This window comes from Capricornis sumatraensis, chromosome 2 (genome assembly GCF_032405125.1).
Source record: "Capricornis sumatraensis isolate serow.1 chromosome 2, serow.2, whole genome shotgun sequence".
Taxonomy (NCBI): domain Eukaryota; kingdom Metazoa; phylum Chordata; class Mammalia; order Artiodactyla; family Bovidae; genus Capricornis; species Capricornis sumatraensis.
Window position 1 is genome coordinate 49015090 of NC_091070.1, and position 25518 is coordinate 49040607.

The 25518-nt window shown below is 32.2% G+C and overlaps 1 protein-coding gene across 2 annotated transcripts in view; it reads right to left on the reverse strand.

The window, feature by feature from the left end:
• Window positions 1-1231: 1231 nt before the first annotated feature.
• The window catches only part of ZNF280D (zinc finger protein 280D), a 124635-nt gene continuing 100348 nt past the window's right edge, over window positions 1232-25518 (reverse strand). For both annotated transcript variants that reach the window (XM_068963949.1, XM_068963950.1), the window contains 3 exons: window positions 24362-24407; window positions 5439-5494; window positions 1232-2941 (listed from right to left, as the gene is read on the reverse strand). In XM_068963949.1, coding sequence (XP_068820050.1) covers window positions 2317-2941; window positions 5439-5494; window positions 24362-24407 — 727 coding nt within the window. In that variant the 3' untranslated portion in view covers window positions 1232-2316. The remainder of the gene's footprint in view (window positions 2942-5438; window positions 5495-24361; window positions 24408-25518) is intronic.

Genomic DNA, 25518 nt, shown 5'->3' on the forward strand with positions numbered 1-25518 from the left:
AACTGGCCATCATTTACATACTGTCTACAGGTACTCTTAAGCTACAAGGAAGAGTTGGACAATTGTGATGACATGGTCAACAATTATTCACTATCTGACTCTACACAGAAGTCTACTGACCACTGTGCTAAAGCACTGCTTCTCAAAGGTTTGGTTTGCATATCTGAATTGTTTGTTCCCAATGAGAAATGAGGAGATTATGCGAAAACATAAACCAGTTATGTTACCAAGTACAATATTTATTTCAACTACTTTTTTTTTTTCATTGCTAGATTTTCTCAGTGAAGGATTTATAGTGTGGTACAGGTTCTTTTTCTCATAGTGGATAGGTATGAACAATTCATTGATCAGGTACTTTAAATACCACTACTATAAGCAGAAGTGGTATCTAATCAGGAGGAGGAACTACTCAGAGTTCACAAGGAATTACCATATCATTTAGAGACCTACTTTGGCACAGTGCTCCAGGTTTTTGCAGCATTAGGCGACAGGCTTGGCAATTATTTGAATCAGATTCAGAAAATGGTCCTTACATAGACTTTCTCATCTTCCTGCTCTTCTAAGGATTATGTTACTCCAAAAATCTTCTCTGCTATAGATTTATGTTTCAACAAGGTGAAGGATGACAGTTAATAAGTCTTTCTTTCCCCACCTTTTCTTATGAGCAGGAAATATAAAAATATTTACCCCCATCCCACAAATATTCAAGAAAATAAGTCAATAATTTATTTTGCCCATTTAGCCTCTTTAATTTACTGAGGAGATAGAAAACTGTATTAAATTATAATTCTCTTGAAGTAGAAGAATTTGTAAAGTAAATCTATTTTCTCTAAATATTAGCAGTTTCCCCTCGGTACTTTAAGTGTCAATTTAAAATAAATCATTCATCAATTAAAGAATACAGAATGGAATCAACCGGTAGCTTTAACATGAAACTTCCTTGAACAATGTACAATTTCTAGAGGCGCCAAAGGTAATCTGACTCAAACAGCTTTCTGAAAAATAAAATTATTCAGGGACAGATTTTTATTGCAAATATTTACTCAAAAAACTACTATATACAGCAGAATTTTAATACCCATTTAAAACATTTAACAGTGAAACAAAATTTAAGAATTCAAAGCACATTTTAAGAAGTAAAAATGTAGCATTTTAAATAAAAGTTTATTAGTACTTCAAAGCAAACTACTCATTCATATTATTCATTTCTGTATCTATTATTTTCTATATGATTAAAAAAAACTGAAAAAATCAATTTAGCAGCCATCTTAAGGATAAATTAGGCTAAATATCCCAAACCAATTTTTTACATCCTGCTTTAGGTCCCATTTGAAGTTTCTATTTTACAGTTACAGAAAAAGTCACTTAAACATGGCTGAATTCATGCCAGTTTACTGCTTTACAAATATCTACATTAATCTGTACTTTGGTTTGGTTTCCAGACCATGTTTATGGTTCTATTTCTAAAGAAGATCATTAAAACAATATAAGCATAATAGCTGTAGGATTTTCAACAATGGATTTCTACTTTATACAACTAGTTCATCAAGGGATTTCTCCACAGCATACACACTGACAAAAAGCACAAATATAAATTTTTATTTTAATAATTTCACTTTCACTGAAAGTTTAATTAAGGTAAGCTTACAGCCTGGCAGGCTAACACTTGTATGGAGGTACACAGATTCAAATATTCTGTTCACATGCTTCTGGCAGTCTGGAATGTTATATTATATTCAAAATTAAGTTTATGTTCATCCAAATTCTCATTAGATCAACTAATTTAGCATTCTAAACATGCTCCATTTACCAGGATCATATTCAAAATGAAGCTCTCATTAACAACGCCAATCAGCTATTATTTTAAATCAATTATTCCCAAAAGGCATGTGGGTTCCAAATCTCTTCCTTTAAGTTAATTGAAAAGGATGTACAGGTAATAAGGACTTTTAGCTTAGGACTGATGGAAATTTCAAAAGCTTCATTAACATAACTAATATTCTAATAATCAATTCATATTGATCACCAAGTTCCATGTCTTTGAAAACTACGAAATGAGACTTTTTCATTGCAAACTTAACTTTCATTAAATCTTACTCATGTTTTAAAAACTTCTTGGAAATTCATACCTAGTCATGCTATTAATGATGGATTGATTTAATAACCTAGGCTCAACATACAGGTAAAATACATGAATGACCTCCCTTATGTTTTTCTATGTCTGTACTCTGCAACAACAGCACTGAGCTCACCTGGTAGCACTGTTCCAAATGGTCTTACTGTTGGTACACTAAAACTTAGAATGCCTAGTTAATTTCAACTTCTTTCTTTTTCATCTACCAGGTCTCCTGTTGTCTCTGCTGTGCTAAGGCTATTTTCTCCAAGAATGTTATCTGTTTGATCAGACACTACAGCATCAGTCTTGGCTGAAGGATCACCACTACCCTTCTGAAGAATCTCTGTGGCTTCAAACTCAAGCACTTCTGATGGAGTCAAAGGTTCCAAATGAATACTGCCTTGCTCACTAACATCAGAACTAACAGATTCATGTTCATCTCTTTTTCTCAAAAACTGATCAATACTAACATCACCAGATGTTAACCTCAAATCTTTGATATTCTTGGAAGAAAATCTAGCTCCACCAGCATTGCGATCCTCAATCTGATCACATGCAATGAGGTTTTCTGAATTTTGGCACATCTTCAACTCTGTTTCCTGACATATGTTCTCTACTTGTTTTTCCTTTTCCACTTTATCTGCATCAATAGCTGAATCATAACCGAAGATATTCTTTGAGCCAGTTTCCTGATCTTCAAGACAGTTATCATTTTCTTTATCTGAAACGGATACATCTTCTTCACTTTTTGTTGTTGATGAGCCTTCAAATAAATGCACATCACATCCATTTTTTATTTCCTCTGAAGAAGCTTCATCTTGTTTACTGAAAAAATAAAGCTACTTATTATCTATTTATTTATAATACAATGTATTTGAATACTTACTTTCAAAGTAAAGACATTTTCTGAAAAATAAAAAAAGGCGCACTTGCCCACCAAAAAAAGAAAAAAATTCAAAGTCCCCAGTCCTTGCCATGATGTTACAATTTAGGAAGTGGCCATTTTCTTAGGCAGCAGAGTGAACTCCACAGTCACATATTCTAAGGAATCCTGGGGAGTTAATTCACTAGTTTTGGTCCTAGTTATCATTACTTTACCTGTTCATACTCACTTGATTTTAGTTAAAATATGAGTGTGCTTATTAACTCATAAGAGTACTTTAAATAAGGAATGATTGTATGTGGTGAAAATCCTATTTTCTTTTTCTTTGATTTACATGTCCTCGTACGGTTAGCATGTTTTTCCTAAGCAAAATCAAGTAAGCATTCACAAAGATTTTACTAATTTTGCAACAGCCTAACTTAGAAAAACATGAACACATGTCTAAGAAATATATAAGTATAAAACATGAATACCTATAGGTTTATGTGCATACATGTCTGTGTATGTATACAGACATACATAAGTAAGTAAGATGTGTTACGCTGATGTGTTAACAGAAACTATTCAGTGAATATAATTTCCTATGCTATATAGTAGAACTCTGTTGTTTATCTATTTTATATATAATAACATATATATGTTAATCCCAAACTCCTAATTTATCCTTCCTCCACCCTTTTTCCCCTTTGGTAACCATAGTTTGTTTTCAATGTCTGCAAGCCTAGAAACAGATTTCCAAGATGGTCTCAGGTCCCTTATATAGATGTAACAATGCTTATTTTACCAAAAAGAAATTTAATGATTACATTTATCTTATTTCTTACATTAATCCATCTGGAATTTAGACTTTTTTGTAATGAAGTACCCATCTATCAAAGCAATGTTATCACAAAGTCATTTATTATTTACTAAATTATATTTGTAAGACTGTTTCTCTGCTATTTATTTTGTTCTGATGTGTCTTTAGACTATTACAAGCCAATACCATCCAGTTTTAACAACTATAAATTAACATTGCACTTCATTATCTAATAGGTTAAATCACCTATATTCTAGTACTCTTCTCCCTAAATTAGTAGTTTGAAGAAGTAAAAGATATTTGTACTTGGATGCTCATTAAAACAATGTTTAAAATAGTGAATACAGAAACAACGTAATATCTAACACAGCTATGACTTTTTAAATTATGGTATTAATAAATAGAAAAATATGAATCCTACTTGAAACACACTAATTTCCAAATCAAATCCAATTTGGATTTTCAACTAAGTGCTCATTAACCATAATTTGGAAAAAATGACCTATCATGTAAGTTATTAATAAATTATTTTGTATCTCAGTAAATTTTTTCTTTAAAATCTTCTAAATTGTACATTTCTCATTGTTATTTTTGTGAATTAACTATTTTATGCATTAGATTTTGTAATGACATGTTATGGGTATATAACAATGGTTCTGCTGCCTTAATTAATACTTTGATTAATTTCAGTCATACTTTGCTCATTTTCTTGGGTCTTACAGGTCAATTACATCATCTCAAAAAGTTATAATATTTCCCTCATTTAAATTTGTAAAATTCTTATTTTTGTTCAGATCTTACTGAATTATAATTTACAGAAAATGTTAAATAATATAGATGTATCTAGTCTTTTTCCCAAGTCCTTAGTTGAATTCTGTTAACTTTTTTCATTCAGAATTCTAGGAAAAATGCTAGATAAAGAAAGGGCTAGATAATTGTCCTGGTCAAGTCTAAGAAACATCTTCAAAAGGTCTTATTCCATAATTTTCTTTATAGAGGCAATAGAATGATTAATCTCATCAAGTTAACAAGCAGACTATGGTAAAACACACAGCATAAAGACAGAAATGGGGAAAGTACTTAATTAAAAGACAAAGTCATCTTTAACTGGAATAAAGTTCTAATTAGAATACTGGATTCTCTTTTGCTAAAAAATAGTGAAATCTCGTGTTCTAAGTGTTCTACTCAAGAATTAAATTTTAAAAAAAAACATTGAATTTTGAAACTTTTATGTTGAGATCCTACCACAAAAGTAACTTATAGCTTTTAAAAAATACTTTAAAAATAAGATTTTAAAACTATTTGCAATAATTGTCACCATCTTATAACCTGTAGCGTCTTGTAACTATTTTCATTTAACAGAGGCAATTGCAATCCATTACCATTTTATTTACTTGTACTCTAAAAAAATTAACAACTTATAAAATGTATTCTACATATTTAAAAGGCTTCAAAACTAAGGATCTGTAGTATATTTCTATTAAAATTTCAAACTTTGATTTTAATTGAAAGTCATTACTGAAAGGAACATCATATATAAAATTTAAATAGCCCTTTCCCAAATAACTGAAATAATATACAGCTCAAATATAATTTTATATACACAAATTTCAAGAGATTCAGCTTTTCCTTATATTTACCTTTCAGAATTTGATGTTTCTGTTTCTCCTTCAGCCAAATTAGATCTTGTAATTTCCTGAAATGATTAATAACATTTTTCTTTTATATTCAAAACAAAGTTTATATTCAAATTATAAGTTTATATTCAAAACTAAGTACTACTTTTATTTTATTAAACTTTCTAGATAAAAAGAACTTAAGTGTGCTGCTTAGTATTCCAAAGAAAGAGAAAAAACAATTTCTTAAAGTATGTTTTAGAATAACTCTTAAAACTAAAAACAGGATTTCAAAAATTGTTTTTTAAAAAACTCATAAGAATTTCAATGTACCAAGTTTTTGAATCAAAGATATGAAACAGTTACCCAGTTATAACAATACCTGCTTTCCTTAGATTCTTCTAAGTATGAACCATAATTGTATTACTTGATTAGAAAATTAGTAAAGCACACCTTGAATTTGAGTAAGTCTCATTTGCAATATTTTATACACACATATTAAAAACAGGTACTTAGGTAAAACATTTATGAAACTATGGTTTTACATTTGGAGCCATGGTAACCCTTCCATTGTCAAACCAAGTAATATTAAATAATATACAAATGAAATATTTTGATTATTTCAAATGTTTTTTGGGGAGGAAAGAATACAATAAAATCTCAGTAAGAAAGAGGCAAGCTTAACAGTTTATAACAACTACAAATTATTGAGACTTTATGATGCATGAAGTAGTATATTAAGAACTTTACATTCACTGTCTCATTTAATCTTCATTATTAGATATTATAAACTCCATTTCTACAAATGAGAATAAAGACTGTGTGGGTTAAGCATGAATATAAAACCCAAGGCAAAACCACAGTTAACTGGTGAAGCGTCAAATCTAGGTCCAACTTTTAGTCACTAAGAGTGATTGATTCAAGTCTGTGAAAGTGATCATGGTATATTAATCACATACATGTATTTCCCCGCTCTCCAAAAACTCTACTAAAAAGAGGGCAAGGAAATAAAACAATTTCCACTCATAAAGACCAAGAAAGCATCAAAGCATACTAACTGTCAAAGAGATTTCAACAAATCTGTAGATGGAAAGTAGCTGGAGGAATGGGAATTAACTTCACAGTGTGGAGGAAGTGATAACTAAACATTTAAACAGGGGAGTGCAAGGAAAAGAGAATAAATTTTCCCAGAGAAGTTAAGAGATATGGTATTTGGAGAAATTCAGTACAATAGTTAATACATAAAAGGTAAAAATAAAGAATGAATACTGCTGAGAAATCTAAATACTCTTTCCCCAACTCACACAACAGGTACCTATTCTTTCCTCTACTGCTTAAGCCAAAGGCCAAGTCTCTGAACTGGAGACTGTCTAGGGACTTGTTAACACCAGGAATGGCACAGGGCAGGTATGAGGTACCGAAAGAAAACAGAAAAATTTAGTAAAGGTTCATAAACTGAATAAAGTGATCCTCATTTATCTCTCTGCCTGGCTCCCAGAATGCTAGCAGCCAGAGGAACCACTCATCACTCCACCAATCCCAGTTGGAATCTAGGAGATTCCTCTTTGAAGAAAATTATCAGCCTCAAAGACTTTGAGAGCATCCTCCCCACCAAATAATAAGTCACCTCAGCATCTGATTTTCCTACGCTGAAGTCTAAAAAACTGCCAAGCAGACTGAGCATGTCATACAGCACAGTAATCCATGAAGCAACCTTCACAACATAATCCATGTCAGCAGTTCTCCAAGTTGGTTCACAGACATATGGGGCCTCCAAGACACTTTTAGGAGGCATGTGAGGTTAAAACTCTTGGTACTAAGGAGTAATGAGTAAAAAAGCTGGCATTTTAACATAAATCAAGGCACTGACATTGAACCAGTCACTGTATTCTCCACTGGCATATACCAGCAGTAAAATTAATTTTACTAAATGTCAACCCTTGAGTACATGTCTTTTGAATAGTCTGTGTAATGAAATACCAAGCATGCATAAAGTACTGCTGCTGTACACTAAAAACACTTGGGTCTGTGATTTAGTTGCAAGATGAACTTGGCCAAATGTTTTTCATGGAACATCATTTTTATTTTTAAAGAATGACTGTCAAACTATGAATATTTAGACCCGAGTATTCAGAAGGCATTTTCTTCTGAACTGAGAAAATGAGTATGTCACATTAAACAATCAAACAGTGTTTGTTGCCAGGAATAAAATTCAAGAAAAGTTTAAATCTTAGGATAACTTGCATCTACTTTTCATGAGATAAATGCTAATACTAATGAATGTGATTACCTGATTTGTAATATGAAACATGGCAAAACTTGGAAGATCTACGTGACTTGTGAACCAATATATTCTAAATGACTAATGAACAATGTTATAAAATCACATACGGATAAAAGATCCAAACAAAGTGCAAGCCTGACTAGTAAGATTTTAATGAACTACAGAATACAAAATGTTCAGTGATATATCAGATTCCACACTGCAACAAAGCTTTAAGAAAATTTCCACATGTCTAATTTTGATGTCATAAAAAGAATATCACAATTATCTGAGAAGATTATTAAAGTACTGATTGAAGCTGGGTATTCTTCATATATTTCAATCAAAATATACCACAACAGACTGAATGCAGAAACACAAGAATCTAGTTTCCTTCTGCTTAACTAGACATTAAACAGACAAGCTAAAGTGTAGAACAATTTATTCTAAATAAATTTCCTTTTGTTTGCAAATAGTTATTTTTCAGGAAAATATTTATATATTTTAAGTAACAATATTTTAAAAATTTCATATTTTTATTTTCTAGTACCATAAACCAATAAATTTTAGGAGTACTAACAGGAATAGATAAATAAAATAGGAATGTACCCTGTGGCATGCTACAATGTACAACCTGTCTCTGTACAAACATAGGGTTTTTGATAATCTTTTTTACGCTTTAATTTTTAACATGAATGAACATTCAAGGTGTAGACATCCTTTACATTACACAGATTAAAATAAATGAGAATAAAGAAAGAGGCTAGGAGATATCAGAGACTTTGCTGGAAACAAAATAAACATATATGCTATATATATTCAATATTCCTGGAGGTACGATATATTATTATATCCATTAAACAATAACAAAAAAACTGAAGACTGAAGAACAAATAAAAAACTAAAGAGCAATTCAAAATAAATATATGGCAACTAAAATAAGTAATTAAGTTTAGAAAATCTTTTTTGAAAGACCAAATGAAAAGACAAAAAGATGGAAGGCAAGAAAGAAAATGCCATACAATCAGAGAAGTTGATGCAGGAAATAGCTGTCATCAATAGGAGTTTCCAAAAAAAAAAAAAAAAAAAAAAGAGAGAGAGAGAGAACAGAGAAGAAAATAAAAGTGAAAATTTACCAAAGAAATAAAACAAGAAAATTCCCCCAAACATAAATATCTAAGATTACAAAGGCTTATCAAATTTCTACCATAATGAAAGAAAAAAGGATGATGGGTGAACATATGAAATTTTCAAAACACTTGAGATAAACATTAAAGTTGCCAAAGAACAAAATAATATAAACACCAAGCGGACCAAAAATGGCATCAGACATAATGAAAACAATACTTTCAAAAATGCATAGGAAAAACGTTTTCTATGAATTCAGCCAAACCACTAATACCATTATAATAAATACAGTTATAAATTTACACGAAGTGAAAAAAGATGCAACCTTTCTGTGGAAATTGTTAAAGGACATATTTCATCACAATAAGGAGTAAAACAATAACAGAAGGACTCACAGTTCAGGAAACAGGACATCCAACACAACAAAGTGGCAAAGTAAAATCTTGATCAACAAACTATGCATCAAGCTTAGAGAGTAACTAGTTTAAACTAAAGCCGACAGAAGAGATCTCCAGATCCTCCAACAATTTTTTTGGATATGTGTGAACATTCTGAAAAAATACTTCCAGATACTGAACAAACTGCAGCATTTAAAAAACAGTATTAGGTGCACAGAAGAGTAAACAAATCAGTAAAAATATAATTTTACCCGAAAAAAAACAAAATAAAGTATAGGAAAGAAAATTATCGTACACTTCCTAGCTCAGTATAGTGGTACCAAAAATTGTGATGTTGGGATTCCCTGGTGGCTCTGTGGTAAAGAATTAGCCTGCCAATGCAGGAGAACCCAGTTCGATTCCTGGGTCGGGAAGATCCGCTAGAGAAGGGATAGGCTACCCACCCCAGGATTCTTGGGCTTCCCTTGTAGCTCAGCTGGTAAAGAATCAGCCTGCAATGCAGGAGACCTGGGTTTGATCTCTGGGTTGGGAAGATCCCCTGGAGAAGGGAAAGGCTAGCCACTCCAGTATTCTGGCCTGGAGAATCCCATGGACTGTATAGGTCATGGACTCGCAAGACACGACTGAGCAACTTTCACTCACTCAAGTGCACAAGGTCTCCAATCTCTTCACATCATCATCATCATTTGTCTTCTGGTTCTGGAGATTTTGTGGGGTTTTTATGTTTCTTTTTCTAAAAAGTAACCAGTCTACTGGGTGTGAAATGGTACCTCACTGTAGTTTTGATTTGTATTTATCTAATAATTAGTGGCATTGCACATCTTTTTATGTGCAACCTTTTATTGGCCATTGATAAACGTTCTTTGAAAAAAACGTCTGTTCAAGTCCTTTATGCATATTTTAATTGGGTGGTTTTTGTAGTTATTGTATTTATGAATTATCTATATATTCTGGATATTAATCTCTTATCAGATATATGATTTGCAAATATTTCCTTGGATTCTATAGGTTGCCTTTTTATTCTCCAGATAGAATATCTGATGCACAAATTTTTAAAAATATAAATTTAATTGGAGGCTAATTACTTTACAATATTGTATTGGTTTTGCCATACATCAACATGAATCTGCCAGGAGTATACACGTGTTCCCCATCCTGAACCCCACTCCCACCTCCCTCCCCATCCCATCCCTCTGGGTCATCCCAGTGCACCAGACCCAAGCACCCTGTATCATGCATCAAACCTGGACTGGCGATTTGTTTCACATATGATATTATACGTTTCAATGCCATTCTCCCAAATCATCCCACCCTTGCCCTGTGCCACAGAGTCCAAAAGACTGTTCTATACATCTGTGTCTCTCTTGCTGTCTCACATACAGGGTTATCGTTACCATCTTTCTAAATTCCATATATATGTGTTAGTATACTGTATTGGTGTTCTTCTTTCTGGCTTACTTCTCTGTATAATAGGCTCCAGTTTCATCCACCTCATTAGAACTGATTCAAATGTATTCTCTTTAATGGCTGAGTAATACTCCATTGTGTATATGTACCACAGCTTTCTTAGCCATTCGTCTGCTGATGGACATCTAGGTTGCTTCCATGTCCTGGCTATTATAAACAGTGCTATGATGAACACTGGGGTACACATGTCTCTTTCAATTCTGGTTTTCTCAGTGTGTATGCCCAGCAGTGGGATTGCTGGGTCATATGGCAGTTCTAGTTCCAGTTTTTTAAGGAATTTCCACACTGTTCTCCACAGTGGCTATACTAGTTTGCATTCCCACCAACAGTGTAAGAGGGTTCCCTTTTCTCCACACCCTCTCCAGCATTTATTGCTTGCAGACTTTTGGATCACAGCCATTTTGACTGGTGTGAAATGGTACCTCATTGTGGTTTTGATTTGATGCAAAAATTTTTAATTTGTACAATTTTTTTCTTTCTGTGCCTTGGTGCAATAACCAAAAACCCACTGCCAATTTCAGCATCATGAAGCTTTTGTCCTTTGTTTCATTCTAAGAGTTTTATCATTTCAGGTATTACACTTAATCCCCTCATCAATTTTGAGTTAATGTTTGTATATAGTTTTTGTGTATAGTGCTGGGTAAAAGTCCAACTTAATCCTTTGCATGTGAATATCCAGTTTTGCCAGCATCATTTATTAAACAGACTGTCCTTTCATCATTGGTCTTAGCATCCTTATAAAATCATTTGACCCTATATATAAAGGTTTATCTCGAGGCTCTTTATTCTATTCCACTGGTCTATGGGTCTGTCTTAATGCCACACTGTTTTGTTTATAGTAGCTTCATAGTACATTTCAAAATCAGGATGTTTGACTGCTGCTTTTTTCTTTTTCAAAGTTGTTTTGACTATTTGAAGTTCCTTGAGTTTCCATATACATTTTAGGATGAGTTTTTCTATTCCTGCAAAAAAAAAAAAAATCTTCGGGATTTCTGTAAGGATTGCAATGAATCTGTAGATTGCTTTGAATAGTACTGGTGTTTTAACAATATTAAGTTTTTCAATTAATGAACATGGGTTGTCTTTCCATTTATAGCTTCTCTAATTTCTTTCAGCAAGGTTTTATAGTTTCTTTGTAGAAGTCTTTTACCTGTTTGGTAAGTTAATTCCTAAGTACTTTATTTTTTTATGCTATTGCAAATTGTTTTGTAATTTCCTTTTTAGATTGTTCATTTCTTGTGTATAGAAATACAATCAATTTTTGTGTGTTGACTCTGTATCCTACTATTTGGCTGAATTAACTTTAATTCTAATACAGTTTTTGTGTGGAATCCTTAGGGTTTTCTATATCTAAAATGATACCATCTGCCAACATAGATAATTTTACTTCTTTTCCAGTTTGGATGCTTTTTCTTTTTCTTGACTAACTGCTCTTTCCAGTACTATGTTGGAAAGAAGTAGTGAAAGTGGCTATCTTGCCTTCTTCTCGATCTTAAGAATTCAATCTTTTAAGTCTTTTACAATTGAGTATGATGTTTGCTGTGGGGATTTTCTTATATGGCTTTATTATGTTGTGGTAGTTTCCTTCTATTCCTAGGTTGCTGAGCATTTTTATTATTCAAGTGTGTTGAATTTTGTCAAACACAATTTCTGCATCAATTGAGGTAATAATGTGGCTTTTATTACTTTCTTTCATTGATTTGGCTTATTACATTGATCATATTCATATATTGAACCACTCCTGCATTTCAGGAATGAATCCCATTTGTTCATGGTATATAATCCTTTTAATATGTGGTTGAATTTTGTTTACTAGAACTTTGTTGAGGATATTTGCATCAATGTTCATAAGGAATTTGGTCTAGTTTTCTTTCTTGTAGTGTCTTTTTCTGGCTTTGGTATCAGGGTAATGCTGGCCTTGTAGAATGAGTTTAGAACTATTTCTTCCACTTCAATCCTTGGAAAAGTGTAAAAGAAGAGGTGTTAGTTCTTATTTAGATGTTTTTTAGAATTCACTAAAGAAGTTGTCAGGTCAAGAGGTTTTGTTAGATTTTTGATTACTGATTCACTCTAGTTATGTGCCTATTCAGGTTTTCTATTTCTTTATGATTAGTCCTGCTATTTCGAGTTTCTAGCAACTTGTCCATTTCATGTAGGTTATCCAATTCACTGGGATATAGTTCACAGTACTCTATCATTTTTGTTTCTATAGAAACAGTTCTACTGTCCCAACTTTCATTTCTGATTTTAGTAAATCTTCTCTTTTTAATTATTTATGGCTAAAGGCTTCTCAATTCCATTGGTCTTTGCAATAAGCCAATTTTTCTCTATTGCTTTTCTATTCTCTATTTCATTTATTTCCACACTAATCTTATTTCTTTCCTTCTGCTAGCTCTGGGTTTAGTTTGCCTTTTTTTTTTTTTTTTAGTTCCTTAAGTTGTACAGTTAGGTTGTTGCTTTGAGATCTCTCATTTTTTAATGTAAGGATTTACAACCATATATTTCTCCTTCAGTATCACTTCCACTGAATTTTTAAAGTTTTGGTTATGTTGTGTTTCTGCTTGCATTCTTAGATCTAAGTATTTTCTAACTTCCCTTGTGATTTCTTCTTTAATCCACTGGTTGTTTTAAAGTGTGTTAATTTCTATGATCTGATGAATTTTTCACTTTCCCTTTTATTATTGATCCCTGATATTGTCCTGATGCGATCAGAGAAGATACTTTGTATGACATCTATATTTTAAAATTCACTGATGCTTACTTTGTGGCTTACTATATGGTCTATCCTGGAAAATGTCCCATGTGCACTTGACAAGAAAGTGTATTCTGTCATTGCTGGGTACAGTGTTCTGTGTATGTATGCAAAATCTAACAGGTTTATTAATAAACTTCCTAGTTCCCTACTTATGTTTGATTATTCTATCAATTATTGGAAGTAGGTTAGTGAAGTCTCCAACTATGACTGCAAAATAGTCTATTTCTCCCTTCAACTCTATGAATTTTTCCTTCATATAAATTGATGGTCCATTATTAGGTGTGTAAATATTCATAACTGTTATATTTTCTTGCAGTATTAAACTTTTTATTAATATATAATGTCTCTCCTTTTCTCTTATAAGCTTTTTTGATTGAAAGCCTATTTTAATAGTCTGCTATTAGTAAAGCCATCCATGCTCTTTTGGTTACTATTTGCATGGACTATTTTTCATCCTTTCACTTTTACCTTGTGTCTTTGAATTTCAAGTGAGTCTCTTGTACACAGCATGTAGTTGGATCATGTGTTTTTATCCACTCTGCTAACCTCATCTTTTGATTGGGAAGTTTAATTCATTTACATTCAGATTAATTATTGATAAGGAGGGACTTATCTATCATTGGGCTATTTGTTTTCTATATATCTTACAACTTGTTTGGCTCTCATTTCTTGCATTACGGACCAGTTTTCTGTTTAACTGATTTTCTGTAGTGAAATGTTTAAGTTCTTTTCTCATTTCCCCTTGTGTGTATTTTACAGCTGTTTTCATTGTTACTTCTGAGGATTATGTTTAACATCCTAAAGTTATAACTCTCCAATACAAATTTATACCCACTAACTTCAATAAGATATCAATACAAAAACTCTTGTTCCTTTAAAGTTCCATGCCCATTCCTTTCGTCAATGTCACAAAATTACAACTTTATTCATTATATACCTACATATAAACTAAATGCATTAGTACCCTAACTTATGTAGGAAACAAAATTTGGAGTCGCAGACCAGAGTTAGAGAAATATTTGGTCTTACACTAATTGTTTTTATTAAATTAATTCACCTCTTAACCCACGTAAGAAAACAAAAAATATTAGGTACAACTACAAATCACTGTTACAAAGTACTAGTTTTAAAACTGCCCATGCACTTACCTTTATTGAGATACTTATTTTGCTACAGAGCTGAGTTTCATGTACTGCTCTTTTGTCTCACCATGGAGAATTCCCTGAGCACTTCTGGTAGGGCAGATCTAGTGGCCAAGAACTCTTAGTTTTATGTGACAATGTCTTAATTTCTAACTTCTGATGGATAGTACTGTGGGATATAGAATTCTTGATAAGTTTTTTTCTTTGTAGTGGTTTGAATATCTCAACCCGCTGCCTGGTGACTTCCAACATTCCTGATTAGAAGTCTGTAGATAATATTATTAAGAATGCCTTGTATGTGATGATTCATTTCTCTTTCCTGCTTTCAAGATTCTTGCTTTACCTTTTGGAAGTTTAATTATAATATATCTCAGTGTGGGTCTCTTTGAATTCACCTTACTTGGAATTCTTTGTGTTTCCTGAATGGTTATATTCATGTATTTCATCAAATTTGGGAAGTCTGCAATCTCTTTTTCTTCGAATAGTCTCTCGGACCCTTTCTCTCTCTTTTCCTTCTGAGATTCTCATCATGTCCACACTGCTCTGCTCCATGGTGGCCTATACCTCCCTTAGGCTCTGTTCACTTTTCTCCAAGCTGTTTCCTTTCTGTTCCTCAAACTCAATAACTTTTACTGTCTTAACTTCAAAGTTTTTTGATTCTTCTCTTCTCAAATCTGCCTTTGAATACTCTAGTGAATTTTTCAACTTCAGTTATTGCACTTTTCATCTCCAGAATTTCCTTTTAGGTTTTCTATCCCTTTACTTATATTTCCATTTTGTTCATATACTATATTCTTGACTTTCACCACACCTTTCTTTTGTTCTCTGGGCATCTTTATGACAGTTGTTTTAAAGTCTTTGTCTAGTATATCTGCCACATGTCTTTTTCAGAAGTTTCTGTTGAAATTTTTCTCTTGAATGGGCCACTCTTGCCTGTTTATTTGTACGCCTTGTGATTGTTTCTTGAACACTGGAGTGTTGAACTCTGAGTCTAATAATGTAGTAACTCTGAGAATCAGATTCTCCCCCTAGCCCAGCATTTTCTGGTTTTATTTTAAAAATTTTTATTGTTGTAGGCTATCTCTGTTTCCAAATCAGCCTGAGGTGTAAACTTGAGGTCTTCTCATGTCTTTTCTGAGCGTTTCCCTTGGGATATACAATCACTTTCTAATTTTATCCACATATACAGTTGATTTTGAATGTTCTAGTCACATTTATTGACTAGGACAATAATGTGTTAGGACAATCCCCAAACACATTATTGACCAGGGGATTTTTGCAGAAACTAATGCTGGTGGCTGGCAATTTGTTTTGAAAGTGAATGTTGAAACACTTTGGTCAATAAGGTTCAGGTAATAAAAGATATATTAATATGTCACTGTTCAATAAGTTGTTAATATCTGGCTCCTGAAATGGGGAAAAGAGAAAAATGAAGGAAGAAAAAGGGCTTTGTGCACTTAAATCCCTTGGAAGTCACTTCAGCTAGAGGGGAAGGTGCTTGCAAGAAAGGGAGGAGGTGCAGAAATACTGAGCCCACTTCCTTGCCTTCAAAACTGTGTTAAGAAGCTGCAATCAATGATAACAGCACAGATTCCCAGTACCTGGAGGACAAGGTCTTTTTTGCCCACTCTAGCTCCCATAAGTTGTGTGCAAGCTGCTCTAGGAACATGGGCACGGTTGCCTGCCATATGGTTGCTACAGTGTTAAGTGCTTAAATTGATGGAAGTTAACTGAAATTCACTCTCCAAGTCTTTTGGAAGTTACAAGCCTTCAACAGACTTAAGAGTTTCAAAAGAGTTATATCAGATAGATTCAGCCTGTGCAATTGCTGTCTAGATGGGAAGCCAGATCCCTAGTGCTTCCTACTGTGCCATCTTCTCAGAATCCTCCTCTCTGTATAGTTTAAAAGTTTTTCCCCACAGAACACTTACGTAGTTGAAAAGTGCTGAAAACTTAAAAAGTAAGTATATTAAACTCAAATAGTAGTTTAAACATTTTATTCCAACAAAAACCAGAATTTGTTACTATTTTACTTTACTGGTTTTAGTGGAAGCAAGCACATCAATAATATTTTCAAAATCTGATTTTTTCTTGTTTTCAAATAAGTAAACCATCATATTTGGCAATTTCTCTTGATCAAATGACAATTTTAAATAATTTAAAATTAGCTTACTGAAACTTCTTTTTACCATGACTGTGGCATTGTTTTAAAATCTGGGTATCACTTTGTTAATCAGTTTTAGAAGACATAAATATAGTGCTTATATTGTATGTTGCTTTAAACTATTTCATATGAAATTTCTATAGAATTTATTTGTCAAAACATTTAAGAACTGAGTCAGCAGCTGCTTTTTGTAAATCAGATGTAATTTATAGAAAATAACTTTGCTCCAGTTTAAAAGTTCAAAATCTGAAGACATTTCATTTTTCATATATCTATTTCAAATATGAAGTTAGGGCATTTATAACCTGAATGTTTACTTGATAAGCACTTTCTCCATAATTATCAATACTCTCGTTTAGTGAATCATACATTGCTAATTTCTTTTTCATTTATTTTCAAATTCAGGGAGAATATTCACATCTCTTGCTCAAGTTTTACATTCATTGGACACACTTTCAACATTACTTTCTCTCATTTGTGGAAAGCAAAAGAACAGGATTTTTATAAAGCATGGAGATTTATACACGGTCATGTTTTCTAACTGTAAAACTTTATTAAACTTTTGCCACTTTGTTCAAAATATCATCCCATATAGATAATTTTTGTAAAAATCTGTAATGTATTTTTACCAAGATGTTTTTGATCTCAACATAAAGAATTTTGACATTTGAAACTATTTCTTTTCATATCTGATAAATGTCTATAATTTGTGTATAAAGTATCAAGTATCTTGCTTGAGTTTAATCTTGATGCCTATCAGGGATCTGTATGTGATTTTAATATTGTTTTCAGAATTGACAAGAATATTTCATCTGCTTCCTATATTACTCCACTCCTAAAATATATATCCTTTGTACAATACTAAAAAAAAAAGATAATCATATTTGAATTTACAGATGTGTAATTTTTTATATTAAATTATGATTATGAGCTGAGGAAGGCACAAATTTGGCATAATTATTTAGGGAGAGAAATATTGGCTTATATAAACTTGTATACATCTGCCATATCTACTCCATTATCATATCCTGGCCATGACAATTTTTTAATATAAATATCCCTTTCTACCTTATCAAAATGTGATAATCTAGATCATGTCTAGTTTGTTTTTAATAATAGCTTTATTGAGGTATAATTATCCAACTTGTTTTATTTTAATTAAGTTGAAACTTTCTTCTCTTGCAATGATATCATTCTTAATGTAAATATACCTAGTAATCAGAAACATTCACTCATGATGTACTATACCTGGTTTATAATAAAAAAGTAAAAAGAACTGTTTTGGTTCTTTCATTCTCCATAGTATTTCAGACAACATGATTTCGTAGTAACACTATAAATGTTTTGAACTTTACTACAAAAGTGAAACACAGAATGATTAGCTATATGATTTTAATATTTAGTTCAACTGAATTTAGAGTATTTCAGGATCTGAATTTCCAATAATTTCTTGTGATCCTTTGAGAGAAATTATTTTTTATACAAAACATACATATGTAAAGTCACTCATATATTTTATCACATTCTATAAAGCATCACCTATTAAACTATCAGTTTGATACACATTAAAAAACATGTCCATTTAGAAAAGCATCATGATGAAATATGAAATTTTCATTATCACAAATTCTGTTTAAATTTTTCAAACCTTTGAAATCATTTGTTTGAGTTACAAATATTTAATTTCATTGCTTTTTTGCAAAAAGAACGCACAGGAAAAAAACTAAAAACAAGGATTCTCTGGAATAAATAATCCAATCACAATTAATTAACTCACCACTAGACTACTTTTAAAAGACTCAGCTTTAGAAAATCTGTGCCCACCAGGTGAAAGACATACTTTAAAATTTGCATTTTGTTCTTGGATGGGCCTATGCTCTATTAAAATCATTTTATTAGAAATAGGTGGCTGCAATGAATTATAATTTTAATTCAATGGCATTTTCTTATTTTATTGCACATGCTTTATATTACTAGCTTCTGAAATTTCTAACATTTCATTTTCTTGTCTTTTTCACAATTAAAAAAATTCTTTATTTAACTCTAAATTTCACAGTAATTCTACTTTAATAGTGTCAACATTAGATTTCATTTTAAGTAGCTGAAATTTTTTTTATGCCAAACCTGTTACTCTCCCCTATAATTCTGATTAACCTTTACATTTGCATGCATTTCACTTCTTCTAAACAATGGACCACTTGAGTTTTTAGATGTTATATTTAAGTTATGATATTTAACAAACAGGTCTACATAAATGTTTGTTTGAAAAATACAAGAATCAATTACTACAAACAACAGAAAACTATATATCAGATTTCTAGACCAATGTGGTGAAAAAAGTAGTGAAAAATTTTTTTTTATATAAACAAGTGAGTAACAATAAATTTCACTGTTTTCAGTGAAGAAAGTATAAAGCTTCCTGGTAAGAACATTTCATCACATCAATCTTATTTATGAAAAGTCAAATATATTAATAACTAACATCGGTATTACTTACCTTAGTGCTCTTAATAATGTTGTAAAAAAATCACATAGATTTATAATTAATAATAACTTTCCCTTTTACTTAGCAGTAACATGTGAAGTTACAAGCAATGAAAATGTGTCACCTTCCCTCATGACTGATCAAGGACCATAAAAAAAAAAGAGAAGTGAGACCTTGTATTTATATTACCTATGTTCATGACTCTCAGGGTCACAGAAGGGCAGGGCTGGATGCTGTCTTTAATTACAGCTTTGAAATTATGCTCATCATGGATTACTCTGCATTAATTTTTATTCTTAAAAATATAAATGAAAATGTTTATCTGATTATTGAATTTTTTTGAAGCCCCCTTAAATTTTTTGCCAGAGGTGAGGCTTATTTGCCTCACTCTAATTCTGGCCCTGGCTGGGATGCTGGGGTTAGGAGGAAAGAGGAAAGTAGGGATGGTGGTCTAGAGAAGTAAATCCTTAACTACTATTAACAATCAGTCATAGTTCAAAAAAAGACAAATCAAAATATAGTTATATTAATAAATAATAATATAATAAATAAGAGATTAAATAGCTGAAAGAGTTGAAAATGGCTGTCTCTAAAGACCTGAATGGAAAAGAGTGAAGATGAGTCACTACTTTTATGATAAACTATCCACACAAATTTTTAACTTTTAATTTGATAAAGATAAAATGTAATTTTACAAAGTCTGAAACTCTCATGTCTGAAAAACTTAAAAAGCCAAGAAAAAGAAAACCAAAACATAACACAAAAGAATAACAAAGACCTTAGAAATTCTTTATGGATATCCCCAAGCAGCCTTAAAGGAACAGACTAGAGTTAATTTGTCATTTCATTAATGAAATAACAGGGAACCCCTATTTTTATGTGTATGTTTGAATTGAAAAAAAAAATTTTTTTTAAAGAGAGAAATACTTTTTCGTGTGAACCTACCACACGAAAGCTGATATGATTTTAAGTTGATATGCTTAAAATATTGGATTATAATTTTTTCATGTCTAATTGTCCTACTAGATTCTGACCACCTTGGGGACAGGGAAATAATTTTATTAATCTTTGCTGTCAATACAAATTCCTAGAACTTGCTATCAAGTGTTCCCTAATAGCCAAGGAAGGAAGCAGGTAAAGGGAAAGGCATCTGTACCTAACTACTCTCTCTTAGCCTTTACTTAGTTATAATGAAACTAAACTAACTCTAAGACTACAGGGTTATGGTATACATATAGTGAGGATATGAAAGCAGTAAAATGTTGCAATGTATACAGAGTAGCAGAACAGAGGCTGTTTTAGAAAACCACTATATAATATGAATTCCCATATACAGGCTATATACTATGAAAGGAATTAATTTTGATGGAGGAAATGTAAAACTATACAAACAAAAATATGACAACAGGAAAATATTATTGAGGTATAACACTGATTCCACTTCAGTGTATCAGATCAAAACCTTGAAGACTGATTCAAGCTATCCACCATACTACATGTGTAGTTAAATGCCTGGGTCTATTAAGGGACTATCCACAGCACATATATGCTTGAAAGAAGTACCCACACCAAAACTGTTCTATGCAGCCTTCCATGTAATATGGCTTCCTTTAACTCTGCTTACGGCCTGCTAAATTTTTAGCGTAAGCTTTTTTGCTTTTAATGAAAAAAAAAAATCTTCAGGAAGTTGGTTGATGTATGAAAAGGTTGGTTTTACTTGACACAGATGCAACTGGGCAATCAAAGGAAAGTTAAGAGTCTGATGAGTTTATTCAACTATGAATACATTAGGAAAGAGTCCATGGATGATGTTAGAAATTATGAATTCATAGGTTTTCTTTACGTCCATGCCTTAACATATTTGGAAAAAAGAGAGGCAAACCCTGCTATCCCCAGGGCATAGGGGCCAACTGTGGCTGGGTGACAGAAGAAAACATTTCTATTCTACAGAGCCAGCTTGAAAACCTCAGAACAACAGACAACATCACACCAACCCCTACCACCCACCACTAGGATGAAAAGAAAGTGAAAGTGTTAGCCTCTCAGTCATGTCTGACTCTTTGCAACCCCATGGACTGTAGCCTGCCAGGCTCTTCTGTCCGTGGAATTCAAGCAAGAATACTGGAGTGGGTTGCCATTCCCTTCTCCAGGGGATCTTCCCAACCCAGAGACTGAACCCACATCTCCTGCATTGCAGACAGATTCATTACCATCTGAGTCACCAGGGAAGCCCACTAGGAGAGCAAACATCAAATAATAAGCAACAGCAGTACTGTTGGAAGAAAGGCAAGAGTGCAAAGAGAGAGAAAGAAAATCTCCATGGCTCAATCTCACAAAACAAAGACTAAAGCTGAGTGTGGAGCAAGGATACTGAGAAAAAAAACCCTCCAGTAACATACCTTCCACATTAAGCACAAGGAAATACTATAGGAATTGAACTTGGCAGTATATGAAGGGTAGCTGTAGAGATAAAAATAAACCCAAGTCAACTCACTACTGCTGCTACTGCTGCTAAGTCGCTTCAGTCGTGTCCGACTCTGTGCGACCCCATAGACGGCAGCCCACCAGGCTCCCCTGTCCCTGGGATTCTCCAGGCAAGAACACTGGAGTGGGTTGCCATTTCCTTCTCCAATGCATGAAAGTGAAAAGTGAAAGTGAAGTCGCTCAGTCACGTCCGACTCTTCAAGACCCCATGGACTGCAGCCTACCAGGCTCCTCCGTCCATAGGATTTTCCAGGCAACAGTACTGGAGTGGGGTGTCACTGCCTTCTCCCAACTCACTACTAGCTGGCCCAAATCTCACACTAATGGCCTAAGATGAGAAAAAGCATGCCCATTTTCAGATACTATTTATCTTAGTCCAACACATAATGCCTTGCTTTCAACCACACATTCACAGAAAATGCAAGGGGAAAAAAACTGTAATGTCAGAAGACAAAACAATCAGCAGAAAAATACTTAGATATAACCCAGCTATTAAAACTACTAGAAAGAAAATTTTAAATTATTATGATTACTATGTTATATGCTTTGGTAGAAAAAGGAGGAAATACACATGATCAGATGGAAACTTTATGAAAAGATCAGAAACTCTAATAACCAATGCAAATGCTAGGGAAAATAACCCAAGCAAACCATAATGACAGAAATGAAACGCAAAAATTTTTTGATGGGTTCATCAATAGACCTTACACAATTTAAAAAAATGAATCAGTAAACAGGTCAATAGATAAAAATTACCCAAACTGAAACACTAAAAAGAAAAAAAAAAAAAACAGAGTATGGGGACAGGTGAGGTGGGGAGACTAGAACAGAGCATTTAAGAACAGGAATTAACATCAAATTGTATAACATGTGTGAAACTGAAACCCCAGAAGTAGAAGATACAGGACAGGGCAGAGAATACCAATCAGGATGAATGTCAAAAATAAATAGATAAATAGATAAACATATAAACAAACAAATGAACAAACCAGACTTAAGACACATCATGTTCAAACTGATAAGAACTAAAGACAAAGACAAAACCTTGAGGGTAACCAAAGAAAATCATACTTACGTACCCATGTAGAAACAAAGACAAAAACTATAGTAAGACATCTCATCAGAAAATATGCAAGCCAAGAGACAAGAAATGATGTCTGTAAACTGCTGAAAGAAAACAGTAAATCCAGAATTCTATACTCACCAAAATTTATTTTTAAAAATGAAAAACAAAAGATCTTTTTGAAGGAAAAAAGCATGGAATAAATAATTACCAGTAGATCTGCAACATGAGATATTTCAAATGAAGTTGTTTAGGCAAATGGAAGGTGATACCGGACAGAAACCAGTAACTACATAAAGAAAGAGCAAGAACTAGAAATGGTAAGAATAAAGGTGAATACAAAAATTGTTTAAGCATTTAATTGTTTTAAAAAAGACTATTTAAAACAAAAATAGTAACACTGTATTCTGTCTTTGTAACCTGATTAAAAGTAAAATATATGATAACATTAGAAACAAGAGCACACAAAACATCGACATCAAGAATAAAAGAGATTATCATTGCAGACCCCACAGGCATCAAAATAATAAGGGACTACTACAAACATTTGTATACATATAAATTCATAATAGATAAAATGTATCAATTCCTCAAAAACACAAACACCAAAATAAACCAGTAACCAAGAAATCATATATCCAGTAAAGACATTTATTTGTAGCTAAAAATCTGTCAAACAAAAGAAAGCTTTCTGTAAAAGACAGCCACATGGGAGAAGGCTGGTACTGCCTAGGTTTCACTTATTTACTCTACAACATAGAAATGCTACTCAAAAAATAAATGCTGAACCTACCTTGCTTCACTTTTACTCAGAAAGAGACAAGCTATATTATGCAATATTTTAAGAATTGACATCAAGAAAGCAACTACAAAAGCAAAATTATTTCTACACTCATACATTAGACTGCCCAGTTTTGTTGTTGTTTAGTTGTTAAGTCATGTCCCATTCTTTTGACCCCATGAACTGTAGCCCAGCCAGTCTCTTCTGTTCATGGCATTTCCCAGGCAAGAGTACCGGCATGGGTTGCCGTTTCCTTGACAGGGAATTGTCCCAACCCAGAGGTGAACCTATGTCTCATGCAGTGCAGGTGGATTCTTTACGACTGAGCCACCAGAGAAGCCCAGACTGCCCAGTAAAAAGTTTATATGATAACTCTGAGTGTATATTCACATCGCCTGTTTAAGATAGCTAAAATGTATACAAAATACTTCTATATTAAAAATTATTTAAATCTTCTTGAGTCTCAGAAAATAGAATTTCCTAAAAAGATTAATTTTCCAGTCTGTTAAATATGTGATATTTTAATGATTTCATAATTTTGAATTCATAAAATTATCTCTACTGCTTACTAATTGAAATAAATAACAAGCATGTGAAAGGTAATAATGTCTTTGTCAAAATAAACCACTTTATAATTTTACTGAGTTAGATATTTTTTATATTAATGAAAACAAAAATCTCAATTTATTTTTCTTTGTGATAACATGACAATAATTCCTAGGGATGTACACACGCTGAATTGAAGTTTTATAAATCACACCAGCAATACTTTCAATTGTATAAATCTTTAAGAGGTAGGAAATGCAACATAATTTACCTCAGATACAGATACTTGATCCTTTGTGGGAGCTTCATTTTTTAATCTTGAAAACAAAATAAGTATTGAGTATTTAATATTACGTTTAACCAATATAGAAACAAGAAACAGATTTTTTTGCATGCTTAAAATAATTTAAATATAGATCCATATTAATGTACATTTTTACTATAACAGTAAATTACCTCTATAATAAATACTTTAAGGGAAAAATAAATGCACAAGAATAAATAGTAGTTTCAATATATGTCCTAAATAAATGAATACAGATAAATATTTCCTTCTCTAAAAACAAGAGCACTTAAGAAATGTTCTCCATGTTAAGTACAAATTCAAAAAAAGACATAACACATTAGCTATGTGACAAAAGGACATTACTCTTTAAAAAATGAAAGCAAGTTTATATGTCTAATATATATAACATGCATCAGTATTTACTACTAAAGGACTCAAAAAGTGAGAGAAAATAAATATTTTATCTATTATAAAGTTCAAAATAGTAATGTCATTTCAATATATGTTACAACTTACTTACTTTAGAGGTGGTAAAATTACAGAAATAATTTAGAATTTTGAAGGATGTATTCTCTTAAAAATTCATAAGCATAGCTCAAATATTAAACATAAATTTGTAAACTTTTATTTCTAAAAAATACTAACTATAACATTACAATATTAATAAAGGCACATGTCATCTATAAAATCTTTTTTTAATATCAATTTAACATTAAAAACTAGCTTTTCCAAGGGATCTGTTTAAAATTGCTGATAAATAAATATTTGGTGATATATTTAACAATTTTAATCTGAATATGTAGAATGTCCACCTGATCAGAAATGCTATTAATAGTTAAGTGATTCATAACTTAATAAAGGCTTAAACTATACTTAAGGATTAACATATTCAACATAAGCAACAACTATACTGACTTAAATTTCATGGACAAAAATGAAGACATCTAGTAGGACAGACATTATCAACCATCCTAAAAGCTAAAGACATAGTTATTTAATGAAATATGGAGTTGGCTAACACCCCTCCTTGTCCATTCTCCAAGGGCACATTAAAAAAACTAGGTTTATAGATGCTATTTTTCTAGATATTAATAACTATGCAAAATTTCTTAAGCACATTTTAGTTATTACATGAAGATGTA